The sequence below is a fragment of the Eumetopias jubatus genome, unplaced genomic scaffold (assembly GCF_037043125.1).
Source record: "Eumetopias jubatus isolate StellerSeaLion01/CBP00866 unplaced genomic scaffold, mEumJub1_p1.0 scaffold_16, whole genome shotgun sequence".
In the NCBI taxonomy this organism is placed as follows: domain Eukaryota; kingdom Metazoa; phylum Chordata; class Mammalia; order Carnivora; family Otariidae; genus Eumetopias; species Eumetopias jubatus.
The window spans coordinates 77,499,084-77,513,934 of record NW_028274822.1 but is presented as its reverse complement, the minus strand read 5'-3'; the positions used below and the strand labels follow the sequence as shown (position 1 = coordinate 77,513,934).

Sequence of the window (14,851 nt, the reverse complement as noted above, 5' to 3'; positions counted from 1 at the left end):
TGATTTTCTTAATAACGTTTCCTTTTTTCTAGTTTTATTGTAAAAATAACGGTGTATAATACCTATAACATAAAAAAACACGTGTTGAGTGTTTATGTTACTGATAAGGCTTCCAGTCAACAGTAGGTTATTAGCAGTTAAGTTTTTTGGGGAGTCAACAGTCATACATGGGTTTTTGATTGTGCAGGGGGTCAGTGCTCCTAATGCCTGCATTGTTCAAGAGTCATCTGTATAATAAATCCAAAGGTAAGTGCTTACTGAATTAGCAAAAAGTAGACTAAGAGTTAGGGATAGAGAGTAACAAAGAGTACAGTTTATTTTTTATTTTTTTGAAGATTTTATTTATTTGAGAGAGACGAGAGAGAGAGCATGCATGAGTGTGTGGGAGGGTGGCAGTGAGAGAGGGAGAAGCAAACTCCCTGCGGAGCAGGGAGCCTGATATGGGGCTCGATCCCAGGACCCTGGGATCATGACCTGAGCTGAAGGCAGATACTTAACCGACTGAGCTGCCCAGGCTCCCCAAGGGTACAGTTTTAGAAGGTGCCTAAGGAAAGCTGCTCTGAGGAGGTGAAGTATGAGTATAGACTCCTGAATGAAGCAAGGGAGCACACCATACAATTTTGAGGAAGAGTGTCTTTAGCCAGGAGGAATAACAAGTGCACAAGCAGCAAGGAATCAGAGGTAGTAATGTTTTTGGTTTGTTTGAGGTAAAGCAAGTAGGCTACCCTGGGAAGAGGAGGAGGAGGAGGAGGAGGGAATGAAGCTAAAGAATGGGAAAGAGGGTCAGATCATGTGGGGCCTTGCAGGACTTTGACTTTTGTTCAGAGAGATGGGAAGCTGTTGGGGGTTTAAGAAGAGAAGTACTATAATCTGACTTGGAGTTTTAAAGTGAAGAGTGGAACCAGGGAGGTTAGTTAGGAGGCTGTTAAGATTTCTGGTGAGAGTGTTGGAAGCTTTGAAACAGTGATAGCTGGTGAGAGGTATGCCCGTTGGGGTGATATTTGAAGGTAGAGCCAACATGACTTTTTTAATATGTCAGATATGGGGTCTGAGCAGAGAAATGAATGACTATGAAAAAATGAATGTTTTCGGCAGGAGCCCAATTCAGATACCATATGCTCAAGTGTGGAAGATTTCCAGAGAAGTACAGGGTTTGGGGGTGGTGGGGAGGGAAGGGGAGTTGAGATAAAGAACTTCATTTTGGAAGTACATTTGCGTGAAGATGTTTACTGGATTTCTAAGAGATAGGCAGTTAATGGGATCTGGAGTTGAAGGAGGAGACCCAGAGCTAGAGCTAGGTGTCTGCATGCATTTGATGTTTACAGCTGTGGAACTAAGTGAGATCATTAAGGAGTAGTGCAGCAGAAAGGGAGTAGATTTAAGGACTGAGGCCCGAGTCAGGATCATGAGGCATCAGCAAAAAGGGAGAAAGCCATTTGGAGACAGTGGTTAGTTTTGCCCTCTGCCAGTAAGCAGAAAATTAGGACTGAAAGTGGACCAGTAGATTTCATAATAGGAAGGCAGGTTGGTGGACCAGTAGATTTGATCATGGGAAGGTGGGTTGTTGGCCTTGAGCTGCTTTGGTGGAGTGGTGAGGACAAAAACCTGATTGGCATAGATTTAGAGAGAATGGAAGAATGGGAGGAAGAAACAGCAAGTTCAGACAGCACTTTCTGGTGGCTTTGCTCTAAAGGGGAGCAGAGAGCTGAGGCAGTAGCTTGAGGGAGTATGAAGTCGAGAGGTTTTAAAGTTAGAGAAATAAACAGCATATCTCTGGTAATGGGATTGTCCTGTGAGGGGGCAAACCTGATGCAGAGGAAAGGGGGAGAATTGCTGGAACAGTGTCCTTGAGTCCTTGAGGAGTTGGGATCTTGTATACAAGTGGAGGAGTTGGCTTAGATAGGAGCTTTTCCGGTTCATCCTCAGTAATAAGAGGAAGGCAGAGTACTGGTAGGAGGATGTAGGAATTCTTTACTGATTATTCTTATTGTCTCGGTGAAATATGGAAGGTGAGCTGAGGGAGGAGCCTTGGAAGCCTTGAGGAATGGCTGACTGGGTGACTGGGGAATTAAGTGGGTACAGAAATGTCATCAGGTTGTGGTAGTATTGCCAGGCAGCCTGAGGGTCTACTTAGTGAGACTGGTCAGTGTGGTGTGGTTGTGTTCTTGTGTATAACTGGTGCTGATGTGGAAATACATAGGCAGAGAGTTGGGTTAATCAGGGGAAGGTTTTGCCAGGTGAATTCAGATGACAAAGAGAAGGGGGTAGTGGACCATAGGATCTAGGCCAAGTAAGGAAAGAAAATTGTAGGGGTGGGTTGGATCACTGGTTTGGAGATTCCAGTGGGGCTAAAGAATTGTGGGAAACAGGACTAAAGGGAACAAGCTAGGAAAGGAGGGAGTTGCTGCTTGGATGTTGGGTGCTCAAAGTTAAGATGGTGGAAGAGGTGTGATTGTTATTCTTAACAGTCTAGATGTAGAGCAGTGCTGTCCAGTAGAAATGCAGGCCACATACATAATTTAAACTTCTCTAGTTGCCACATTAAAAAAGTAAAGAAATGATGAAATAGTTATGTTTTTACCGAATATAGCTAAAATGGTATTATGTGGCAATGGCCACATTTCAGGTGCTCAGTAGCCACATCTGGCTAGTTGTGGTTGCTGTATAAGGTGGCACAGATCTAGGTGGTATGTCCTTGGGAATTGCGTTCCTGAGGTAGAGTGGAGGGCAAGCTAATTGAAGGAGGTGAGGGTCAAGGAACTGAGAGGTCAGTGTTTTGGAAGGATAATTTATCAGGAATTGTGGTGGGCAGTATTGAAGAGGGGGGCAGTGGGCCAACTAGGGTAACAAGGTGATGATAGAAGGTTGAAGGTGTGGAGGATTTCGTGGAGTGAGCACCAGCTCTTATGTAGGGTTGGGACACTGGGGGTGGAAGACTGATGAGGGGACAGCAGAGCCACATGGAAATGAGCATCCAGGGGATGAGAGGCAACAGATGACCTGGAAGTCATGAGCTCCCTGTGGTCAGTTACATAAACAGTCGGAGGTGTTGTCTCCCAGGATCTAGTGTTGAGATGAAAGGAAATTGTTTATGGTTTGCCACTGTACTTTTTTTTTTTTTAAGCTTTTATTTATTTATTTGACAGCACAAGCAGGGAGAGCAGCAGAGGGAGAGGGAGAAGCAGGCTCCCTGCTGAGCAGGGATCCTGACGTGGGGCTCGATCCCAGGACCCTGGGATCATGACCTGAGCCGAAGGCAGCCGCTTAACCAACTGAGCCACCCAGGCGCCCCAGTGCCACTGTACTCAATCATAAGGGTCCTATACTTGGGTCTATATGCATAGGATATCTCAGGCCATATTGGTTGTCTCTGCAGTGTAAGGTATTGTTCACCATATCCCTCTTTGTACTCTTTAGATTTTTTTTTAAGATTTTGTTTATTTTATTTAGAGAGCATGAGCAGGGGGAGGGGCAGAGGGAGAGGGAGAGAGAGAACCTCAAGCAGACTCTGTGCCGAACATGGAGCCCAATTTCGGGCTCCATTTCACGACCCTGAGATCATAACCTGAGCTGAAATCAAGAGTTGGATGCTTAACCAGCCAAGCCACCCAGGCGCCCCTGTACTCTTCATGACGTCTGTGCAGGTGCTGTTTACTAATCTCTAAATTTGACTAGGTAGCAAAAACCTTAAATTTGTATTTCCTTTGACCCAGTAATTCCTACTATACGTTCAGAAGAAATAATTTTATGTGGCCAAATATTTGTGCATGAAGATCTATCCAAAAATAGGTGTATCATAACATTATTACTATTTTTTTTAAAGATTTTATTTATTTATTCATGAGAGACAGAGGGGGAGAGAGAGAGAAGCAGAGGGAGAAGCAGGCTCCCAAGGAGCAGGGAGCCCGATGCGGGACTCGATCCCAGGACGCTGGGATCATGACCTGAGCCGAAGGCAGACGCTTAACCATCTGAGCCACCTAGGCGCCCAATGTGGCCAAATATTTGTGCATGAAGTTCTATCCAAAAATAGGTGTATCATAACATTATTTTGTTACAGAGGAGAAGCTATGAACAGTGTGTCCTACAGGGGGCATTATAGTATACCTATATGACGTAGTGGATTTAAAGTGACTGTATGCTAATATGACTGACATGGCAAAGTGTTTATAACATTAAATGAGAAATTGGGATTAGGGAATGCACTAGCTGACTTAACAGATATCTACCATTTCAATTTGGGAATGTTAAGAGAGCCAAGAAAAGGGGTGCTTGGGTGGCTCAGTTGGTTAAGCATCTGCCTTCGGCTCAGGTCATGATTCCAGGGTCCTGGGATTGAGCCCCACGTCTGGCTCCTTGCTCAGTGGGGAGCCTGCTTCTCCCTCTCTGTCTGCCTGCCGTTCCCCCCCCCCCCGCTTGTGCGTTCGCTTGCTCTCCCTCTCTCTCTCTCTGTCAAATAAATAAATAAATAAAACCTTAAAAAATAAAAAAAAGAGCCAAAAAAGCCCCAACATGATTTCTTCCATCTTTGTGTGCAGTGGTATTTCTCCCATGTGGTTTCTTGCCACTTTCTAAACTGTTTCTGAATCTGCTGATGGGGTTTATTTCTGGACACAGAGGTAGTCTGCCTACATGTTCTAATTCCGTCAGTTTTAATTAACAATGAATAGCAGTGCATGTCTTAGACAGGAGGTCTCTCTGGCAGGATCCTGAAGCCCATGGCAGTTAGCAGCTGCCTGCAAGCCGCCTCCAGAGTATAGTTCCACAGACTCACTTTTGCCAGAAACAAACCAAAGAACAAGTAGCTAATAAGAGTGAAGGTGTAGGAGTCCTATGGGACTGTCAAAAGATTAATCCAGTAAGTAAATCCTTGTACTTCAAGATAGCTAGAGGAGTTCCTGTTGGGTTTTGTCACTTAAGGGTTAATGGCCTTTTCACAGGCCAGGCTGAACAGTTTAAGGAATTGTATGTTAAAGGCCCTGGTCCCCCTCTCCACTCACATCCACATCTTAGGTGGACTTTTGTATTACCCTCTCCTAGGAAGATTGTTTACTTTAAGCCTGTGTTTCATTTAGTTAGTATTTTAAGCCATGTAGAAGGAGGGGTTGTGCTAGTTTCTGCTATAAATAATAATCTGAAATACTTGATTCATTCTTGTTCTAGGTAGCAGAGGCTCAGAGGGCAGAGTTTAGCCCTGCCCAGTTCTCTGGTCCGAAGAAGATCAATCTGAACCACTTGTTGAATTTCACTTTTGAACCCCGTGGCCAGGCGGGTCACTTTGAAGGCAGTGGACATGGCAGCTGGGGAAAAAGGAACAAGTGGGGGCATAAGCCTTTTAACAAGGAACTCTTTTTACAGGCCAAGTGAGTATGTCTGCTCTTAGGAGGAAAGTGCAGTTGAACCTCTGGGCAGTTGCTGGAGCTGAGAAGCAGCTTTTATTTTATTAATTTAGGAGAAGCTTTTATTTTATTTAAAAATTTTTGTTAGAGAGCACGAGCAGGGTGAGGGGCAGAGGGAGAAGCAGACTCCCCTCTTAGCAGGGAGCCCAACTCGGGGCTCAATCCCAGGACCCTGGAATCATGACCTGAGCCAAAGGCAGTTGCTCAACTGACTGAGCCTCCCAGGTGCCCCAGAAGAAGCTTCTTTTAAACGGCTGTGGGAGAGAGGTAGAAAGGGAGTTGATCTGGTTCTTTGTCTCCTCTCCCTCTCTCTCTTTTTGAGGGGGGTGCGGTGGCAAGTGTTGAAAAACAGCTTTGCAAGCGGATGTTCTTGGTGTTTAAAAGAATTATAATGCTTAAATAAATTAATGATAAAATTAATGCTTTTAGTGTCATGATGAGGTAGTAAAAGTGTTTGCTTTGGAATTGGACCCAGATTTGAATTTTATTTTCACCTTCAACGTTGGGTAATTTGTTTAGCCACTTTGAGACTCAGCTTCTCCCTGTAAAGGAGGAGAATTACTTAAGGGAGAATTGGATGACAGGTTGGAGTGTTTGGCATATATTTGCTCAAATACTGATTCCCTTTTGTTTCCTTTTGTGTGTCATTAGTTATGTAAGTTTTGACCTTGGATCTTGACTGAAGTAACTGGTTAGTACCTTACATAAATTGGTAGTCAAATGATTGAGAATAGTCTTTCTACTGCCTTGAAGATTAGCTGTGTGCTGAGGTTTCTCACAAGGAGGGAGGAAATCTGGCTCCCTGCTGATTGATGGAGCCATAGTCTAGGTTAATTTTAGCTCAAGGGAGGCCTACAGCAGCTTGGCTGGGCTTGGAAGCGGAAGAAACAGAGTTCATGGTTTTAGACTCCTACTTGCCAAGTCTTTGGATTCCCTGCAGAGCCAGGGCTGAGAGCTGAGGCTGAAGTCCTAGTTCAGTGCTTCACAAACCATGGCTGCTGATGGCCTGTATTTGATCACTAAGTGAAGGAGTAATGACTTTCTGCTGATGGCATGTTGGTGGATTCTGACAGTCTGCCTTTTCCTTGTCTTTTTCCCTATTTCCAGCTGCCAATTTGTAGTGTCTGAAGACCAGGACTACACAGTTCATTTTGCTGATCCTGATATCTTAGTCAACTGGGACTTTGTGGAACAAGTGGTGAGTAGCTCAGCTAAGCTTGTAAGCTGTTAGTGGGAGCGAGAACTAAAGAAATGGACCATGGTGACACAGCAGCTGTTGGCTGGTTTCACTGTTAATACGTTTTTCTGCATGGCCGCCCTGTAGACATTCCCCAGAGATCAGTCCTGGTTTCTCCTCGAGTTCGGTTTGTGCTCTCTAATTGGCTGGTCTACAGGATTGGGGAATTGGAGAACTTTCATCTAAAAGGTACCAAAGCAGCCCTATCTACAACCTCTCCTGGGAAGAAGGAACCAGGGAAATATATGAGGAACTCTGGTTACCCTCCTGACCTGGGGTGGACATAGCATGGACGTGTCTTTATTGGTAGCTATTTGTAGTAATCAGTATCAAATTAGGCCTCAGTCTTGTGGCAGGTGAATGAGCCATTAGCTGCACTGCTAAGCCACTGTTGTGTTTTGTTTTCTGTTGAAGTTAGGAGCTCTGGGTATTCCCTTGCTATTCTTAGCTTATAGGGATGTAGAATACTTTTTAAAACTATAGGCCTCGGGATGCCTGGGTGGCTCAGTTGTTAAGCGCCTGCCTTGGGCTCAGGTCATGATCCCATGGTCCTGGGGTCGAGTCCCACATCGGGCTCCCTGCTCCGAGGGAAGCCTGCTTCTCCCTCTCCCACTCCCCCTGCTTGTGTTCCCTCTCTTGCTGGGTCTAGCTCTGTCAAATAAATAAATAAAATCTTTAAACAAAACAAAACTACAGGCCTCAAAGCCTGGCTTCCCATTAAGTATGAAAATCCATAAAATCATCGGAGAATGACAAAGAAGTCCTATGAAACCTAAGTTTTATATTCATTGGTTAAAAAATAAAGATGTATATAAAGTGAGTCTCATTGACTTCTCTGCTGGAAAATTACTGGTACATCACCTCTTGACCTTTTTAATGCCTTTGTGTATGTGTACATATAAATCTTTTTTTTATAAATGGGATCATAGGGGTGCCTGGGTGGCTCAGCCAGTTAAGCGTCTGCCTTCAGCTCAGGTCATGATCCCAGGGTTCTGGGATCAAGTCCCACATTGGGCTACCTGCTCAGCCAGGAGCCTGCTTCTCCCTCTCCCCACTGCTCATGTTCTCTTTCTCTCTCTCTCTCAAATAAATAAATAAAATCTTTAAAAAAAAAGATTTTATTTATTTATTTGAGAGAGAGAGAGAATGAGAGATAGCACGAGAGGGAAGAGGGTCAGAGGGAGAAGCAGACTCCCCGCCGAGCAGGGAGCCCGATGCGGGACTCGATCCCGGGACTCCAGGATCATGACCTGAGCCGAAGGCAGTCACTTAACCAACTGAGCCACCCAGGCACCCTCAAATAAATAAAATCTTTTTAAGAAAATGGGATCGGGGCGCCTGGGTGGCTCAGTTGTTAAGCATCTGCCTTCGGCTCAGGTCATGGGTTCGAGCCCCACATCGTGCTCCCTGCTCGGCGGGAATCCTGATTCTCCCTCTCCCATTCCCTCTGGTTGTGTTCCCTCTCTTGCTGTGTCTCTCTCTCTCAAATAAATAAAATATTAAAAAAAAAAGTGGGCGGATCATAGAGGCGCCTGGGTGGCTCAGTCATTAAGCATTTGCCTTTGGCTCGGATCATGGTCCTAGGGTCCTGGGATTGAGCCCTGCATCAGGCGCCCTGCTCAGCGGGAGGCCTGCTTCTCCCTCTCCTACTCCCCCTGCTTGTGTTCCTTCTCTTGCTGTCTCTGTCAAATAAATAAATAAAATCTTTAAAACAAACAAAAAAAATCTCATATTGATTCATATATTGATTTTTGTCACTTTTTCCCTTTGTGGAACCTCTAAAATACCTTTTGTGTAGTTATATATGTGTATATATATATTTATTTATATATATATTTAAAGATTTACTTAGAGAAAGAGAGCATGCACATGTGTGTGCACATGAGGTGGGGGTGGATAGGGAGAAGGAGACAGACTCAATGCTGAGTGGGGAGCCTCATGTGGGGCTTGATCCCAGAACTCTGAAATTATGACCTGAGCTGAAATCAAGAGTGGGATGCTTATGGGGTGATTGGGTAGCTCAGGTGGTTAAGTGACTATCTTTGGCTTGGGTCATGATCCCGGAGTCCCAGGATCATGATAGTCCCACATCGGACTCCCTGCTCAGCAGGGAGTCTACTTCTCCCTTTGACCCCCCCCCCCATGCTCTCTCTCTAATACATAAATAAAATCGTAAAAAACAAAAAAAAGGATGTTTAACTGACCGAACCACCCAGGTGCCCATTGTTACTCTATTAAGCCATTGTGGTTTCTTTAATGATTTACTTAAAGTGTTATATACCTGCTTTTTTTTTTCTTTTAAATAACCTGCATTTTTGAACAATTTTGTGAAGATGTGTTGAGTAGGAGATGTACAGGGTTGGGGATGGGACAGAAGAGACTTTGACTTTGACAGTCCTTTGTCAGTTTGAAAGCAGTATAACTTGTGGTGCTGTTTTGTTTCAGCGCATTTGTAGCCATGAAGTGCCATCTTGCCCAATATGCCTATATCCACCTACTGCAGCCAAGATAACCCGTTGTGGACACATCTTCTGCTGGGCATGCATTCTGCACTACCTTTCACTGAGTGAGAAGACCTGGAGTAAATGTCCCATTTGTTACAGTTCTGTGCATAAGAAGGATCTCAAGAGGTGAGATGGAGACATTTAATAGATTAGACCCCCATCTGCTGACTCCTTGCTCTTTTCCATCTAAATGTCCATGTTACAGTGTTGTTGCCACAGAGTCACGGCAGTATGTTGTTGGTGATACCATTACGATGCAGCTGATGAAGCGGGAGAAAGGGGTCTTGTTGGCTTTGCCCAAATCTAAATGGATGAATGTAGGCCATCCTATTCATCTAGGAGGTGAGTTCTGTTAATTTAGGGGCTAAATAATCCTGGCTACATCCTTTAAGGCTACTGAGTATATCTTTCTAATCAGAAATTGAGCCTTTGGGGCAAGCCATTTCTAGCATTTCCAGATCACTTTTAGGATTCTGGTAGGTTAGAGGGGAGTTTGCAGAGAGCAGCTTAACCCTTGGTTTCAAGTATGGTTCAGTTATATATATTTTAATTTTAAAGATTTATTTATTCACTTACTTGAGAGAGAGAGCAGGAGAGAGCATGAGGAGAAGCAGGGTCTCCGCTGAGCAGGGAGCCCTATGCAGGGCTCGATCCTGGGACTCCGGGATCATGACCTGAGCCGAAGGCAGTTAGCTGCTTAACTGACTGAGCCTCCCAGGCGCCCCTTAATTTTTAATTTTGTTGAAATAGTGCCTGTCAAGGAACTCAGTAGTAGAAGAGACATACTGGTGGCCAGGCAATTAGAATATAGAATGTGAGAAGTATTCACAGTGAGGAAAGTACACAGGGTTGTATGTTCTATATTCCTTGCAGAAACGAGTATTGATTAAAGTGGCATTTCAGTTTCTGGGCAAAAGATATTTCTCAGTAAATAGTATTGAAACAATTGATTCTTCTTATGGAAAAAAAAATTAGATCCCTGTCTCATACCATTCATAAAAATCAGTTCTTCATGGATTGAGTAACTGAATTTTTAAAAATCTAAAACAGTTAAGAAAAAATATGGGATAGTATCTTTATAAATCCTCAGGTAGGGATGGATTTTTGAACCAGTCTAAAACCATAGATGCTATAAAAGAAAAAAATATATATGTGATTTTATAAGAGTGAAATCTGACAAGATTCCTTGAAGTCAGCAGGTGATAAACTAGGGGAAGATTTACACATTTTTAATTAATTAATTAGAGATTTTATTTATTAGAGAGGGAGAGCACAAGCAGGGGGAGCGCAGGCAGAGGGAGAAGCAAGCTCCCTGCTGAGCAGGGAGCCTGATGCGGGATTTGATCGCAGGACCCTGGGATCATGACCTAGCCTAAGGCAGACGCCTAACTGACTGAGCCACCCAAGTGTCCCAGATTTACACATTTAAAACTAATGTATAGTACGTATGAGTGTCCTATAAATTAGATTAACAACCCAGTAGAAGAATGGGCTAAGTATGTGCAAAGCATTTTCTAGAAAAGGATATTGGAATACCTCCTAAATTATATATAGAGATTTAACTTTGCTAAGAGTTTGTAAATCAAGGCGCCTGGGTGGCTCAGTCGTTAAGCATCTGCCTTCAGCTCAGGTCATGATCCCAGGGTCCTGGGATTGAGCCCTGCATCGGGCTCCCTGCTCGGCAGGAAGCCTGCTTCTCCCTCTCCCACTCCCATTGCTTGTGTTCCAGTTCTTGCTGTCTCTCTCTCTGTCAAGTGAATAAATAAAATCTTAAAAAAAAAAAGTGTAAATCAAAATGCCTATCAGATTGACACACAAGAAAAAGAAAAAAAACATTGGAAATACCAGTTTTTGGGAGGGGTAGGAAAATGAGTACTGTTGTTCTTGGTGGCAGTATAACTTGATGTAGCCTTTTGGGGGGAGCAATTTGGTAGTATTTAAAATATGCACAGGGGTGCCTGGCTGGCTCAGTTGGAGGAACGTGGGACTCTTGATCTCAGGGTTGTGAGTTCAAGCCCCACATGGGGTATAGAGATTACTTAAATAAAACTTAAAAAAAAAAAAGCACAACTTTTGATCCAGCATTTATATTTAAATATCATAAGGAAATTATTTGCACCAAGGAGCATGTATAAGGATTTTTTGTTAAAATGTAATAGAAGTTGACGATAAGCTGCATGTTCCATAAAGAACTTACTCAAAGTAGAGTGTATCATACTGTGGAGCACAATACAGAAGGTGAAAATTGGATCTCTGTATTAATATTTTGAGAGATTTTAGCACACATTGGATGAAATATGAAGAACAAAGCTTAGAGTTTATCATTTATGGAAAAACTTTTATTTCTTTAAATGAACATGGGTATATAAATGTATAGAAAAAGATTTGATGAAAACGTTGAAATTTGTAAATGGTTATTTCTGGGTGGGTACTAGGATGGGAGAGTGGGGAATGGTATTTTGAGGGTTTCTCAAAAGAATATTGTCTTAAATTTTTGAAAAAGTACAGAAAATATGGGGGAGGGAAGTAAAGGAAATCAATCCTCCATGATCCTTTTACCCAGAGGTACCCCAAAATTGTAGATTTTTTTTCTATGCTTGTATATTTTTGGGAGATTAGGATTAAATTTTCTAGTTTGGTGTCTGCATTTTATTCACGTAATGTATTTCTACATGTCAATAAGTGTCTTCAGCAAGCCATTTTTATTTAAAAAAATTTTTTTAAAGCGTATTTATTTTTATTTTAAGTAATCTCAGCATCCACCATGGGGCTCAAACGCCTGACCTGGAGGTTAAGAGTTGTGTGCTCTCCCAACTGAGCCAGCCAGGTGCCCCAGAAAACCATTTTTAATGTCTGCAAGATTCTCTTTAATGAACTATGCCATCATGTCATTAACTGTTTCTTTATTATTGGACTATACTGGTTGATAGTAGCTTTTTGATATTACAGATGATGTAATTATTGAATGTTGTTTGGCTAAATTTTTTTTTTTACTGCATCTTTTTTTTTTAAAGGCTAATTTTTTAATTTTTTAAAATTTTTTGTTTTTTAAAGATTTTATTTATTTATTCATGAAAAACAGAGAGAGAGAGGCAGAGGGAGAAGCAGGCTCCCAAGGAGCAGGGAGCCCGATGCAGGACTCGATCCCAGGACTCTGGGATCATGACCTGAGCTGAAGGCAGACGCCCAACCATCTGAGCCACCCAGGCGCCCTGCATCTTTTGTTTTCTTAGATGCCTTATAAAATGGGGTCAGAGTTAGAAACCTTGTATTAAGGTCATTGTTGAATTATTTTTTAGAAAATTACGTTAAATTATTCCATCTTTGCAACTTAGGGGAAAAAAAGCTGTGTGTAAAACTTCCTCTGTAGCCACGCGCTTGCTTTGAATGTTGCATTTTTGTGGTCTTGCCGGCTTTCCTGTAGATGAACAGCACAGCCAGTACTCCAAGTTGCTGCTGGCCTCTAAGGAGCAGGTGCTGCACCGGGTAGTTCGGGAAGAGAAGGTAGCTCTGGAGCAGCAACTGGCGGAGGAGAAGCACACTCCCGAGTCCTGCTTTATTGAGGCAGCTATTCAGGAGCTCAAGGTAAGACGGTGCCTGGAAACAGGATAGGGTGGTGGGGATAGGTTACCTCGGTCCCACATTTAAGGTAGTGACCAGGGAAAGGCTAAAAAAGCCAGTTTGCTCTAGGTTTTGGTGATGGGAGGGAAGGGCTGACCTAGTGATTTTTGTGTTTTATTTTGACGGGGGCACCTAGTGGTTTTTAAAATGCTCTCTGGAGCTGAAAGGAAGAAACTAAAATGATCTTATAGCTAGTTGAGTCACTGAAGTCTTAGATTCTGAATTAAGCAAGGTAGACTTTTTTTTTCCCTAAGAAAACACTTGGATTTACTTTTAGAGATGTTTTATTTGAGGGACATTTTGAAGAAAGTATGGCCTATCCAGCAGTCCCTAGCAATGCCTGCTGAGGATTTGGAGCAGCAGGAATTTCCCAAATACAGAATTTCCTAAGCTCTGTACCCTTTAATAGGCATCAGAATCCCTGGTTGTCGGGCTCTCCCCTGAGAAGTGGATTCAGTCAAGGCTGGGCGCAGTAGGCTTAATAATTTGCATTATAATGCGTTCCGGGGTGATTTTGATGTTGTTCATCCTCAGACCATATTTTGAGAATTACAGATCTTAATTAGAGCAACGAAAGGCCTTGTTTATTGAGTGATTGGCATGTGACAGGCCCTGTGTGAAGGTACCGTATTTACATTTATCTCACTTAAGCGTCATATCCTGGTGTGATAGATAACACCTATCCCCTTTCATGGATGAGTACATGGAGTCATGGGTTACGTAAGGTAATTTGCTTGAGGACATATAACTAATAAGAGGTAAAGCTGATATTTGAATTCCTGTCTTTTCTGAGCCTTCTCTGGCAGGGTACTGTGTATTTAATTTGTTTTTTTTCCTATAATGTAGAGCATTTGTTCCAGTGCATTTCAGAGAAGAAGAGCTATATAGTAGAGCTGTCCAGGTTGAGGTGGGCGTTGGCCAAACCCCTGCCTCTTGCACTGGGGCCCTTTAAGCAGAGCTTATAAAGACAAGAAGACGAGTTCTGTGTTCTTGGATTTTTATTCAGGAAGTTTTTGTGTAGTGTTATCATTGTCACTGTCACAGATTCTAAGCAGAATACCATCCCATTTGGGTACCAAGTGCTTTTTGCTTCCTGTTTCCTTTAAAGGTTGAGGATTTGAAGTACTTAAAATCCAGGCACCCCTGGCAGTTACATTCTAAGACCAAGATTGAAAATAGTCAAAATAAAGAATCAAAATATATAGGATTAGATGAAATGAATGCTATGGAGAAAAATAAAGCACTGAGGGGGGATGGGAGCACTCTTCCCATTGGGTCTTGTTGCCTTTTAACTTAGGCTCCTGTGGAGAGAGTCCGTTGTAAGCCCTTGCCAAATTCAGCGTTTCTGGAAACTTTAGCTTTCTCTGGTCTTCTCTCTGGTGGTCTAGACTCGGGAAGAGGCTCTGTCAGGATTGACTGAAAGCGGAAGGGAGGTCCCTGGTGTTGTGCCTGCTCTGGAACAACTGGTGCTGATGGCTCCCTTGGCGAAGGAGTCCGCTTTTCAACCCAGGAAGGTGAGTGTGTCCTTGTTCCAGACTAAACGGCTGCTGTTCGTCAGTGCTGCTGTTGAGGTGGTAGGCGCTGGACTTTGTGGGGAGAGGAGGGACTATGAGATTTCCTGCGTGCTTATTAGTTCTTCACCCAGGGATGTTAAATCCGTGAATGTGACAGCTAAGAAAAACATCCAGAGAACTTGGTTCCGGTGCCTACCTTTGCCACGTGTACTTTCTTTTGATGTAGAATTTGTCCCAACAGGGTGTGCTAGAGTATCTTTCTGCTTTTGATGAAGAGACCACCGAAGTTTGTTCTCTGGGTTCCGCTCGTCCTCTTGCTCTCCCTCTGGTGGAGGAAGAGGAAGCAGTGTCTGACCCAGAGCCCGAGGCCTGTGATGACTCAGAGTTAGCAGATGACAGTCTCGGAGAGGGGACCATTTGCCCTGAGTCCAGCCAGCAGGAACCCATCACCAAGCCAGGCTTCACACACCTGAGCAGCTCTCCTTGTTACTACTTTTATCAAGGTGAGTGTCTCCGAGAGGAGGGCTGGGTTGCCATAGAGAGGTTTCAGCCAGATGACCTGGCCTCTTAGCAGGA

At 43.4% G+C, this 14,851-nt stretch overlaps 1 protein-coding gene across 3 annotated transcripts in view; it reads left to right on the top strand.

Annotated features, from left to right (window-relative positions):
- The window catches only part of RNF10 (ring finger protein 10), a 37,668-nt gene that overhangs the window by 12,619 nt on the left and 10,198 nt on the right, over positions 1-14,851 (top strand). For 2 of the 3 annotated variants that reach the window (XM_028116708.2, XM_028116707.2), the window contains exons 3-9: positions 5,164-5,363; positions 6,507-6,597; positions 9,082-9,266; positions 9,346-9,482; positions 12,565-12,725; positions 14,150-14,275; positions 14,517-14,778. In XM_028116708.2, the coding sequence (XP_027972509.1) occupies positions 5,164-5,363; positions 6,507-6,597; positions 9,082-9,266; positions 9,346-9,482; positions 12,565-12,725; positions 14,150-14,275; positions 14,517-14,778 (1,162 nt within the window). The remainder of the gene's footprint in view (positions 1-5,163; positions 5,364-6,506; positions 6,598-9,081; positions 9,267-9,345; positions 9,483-12,564; positions 12,726-14,149; positions 14,276-14,516; positions 14,779-14,851) is intronic. The other variant, XM_028116710.2, reaches the window with a different exon arrangement.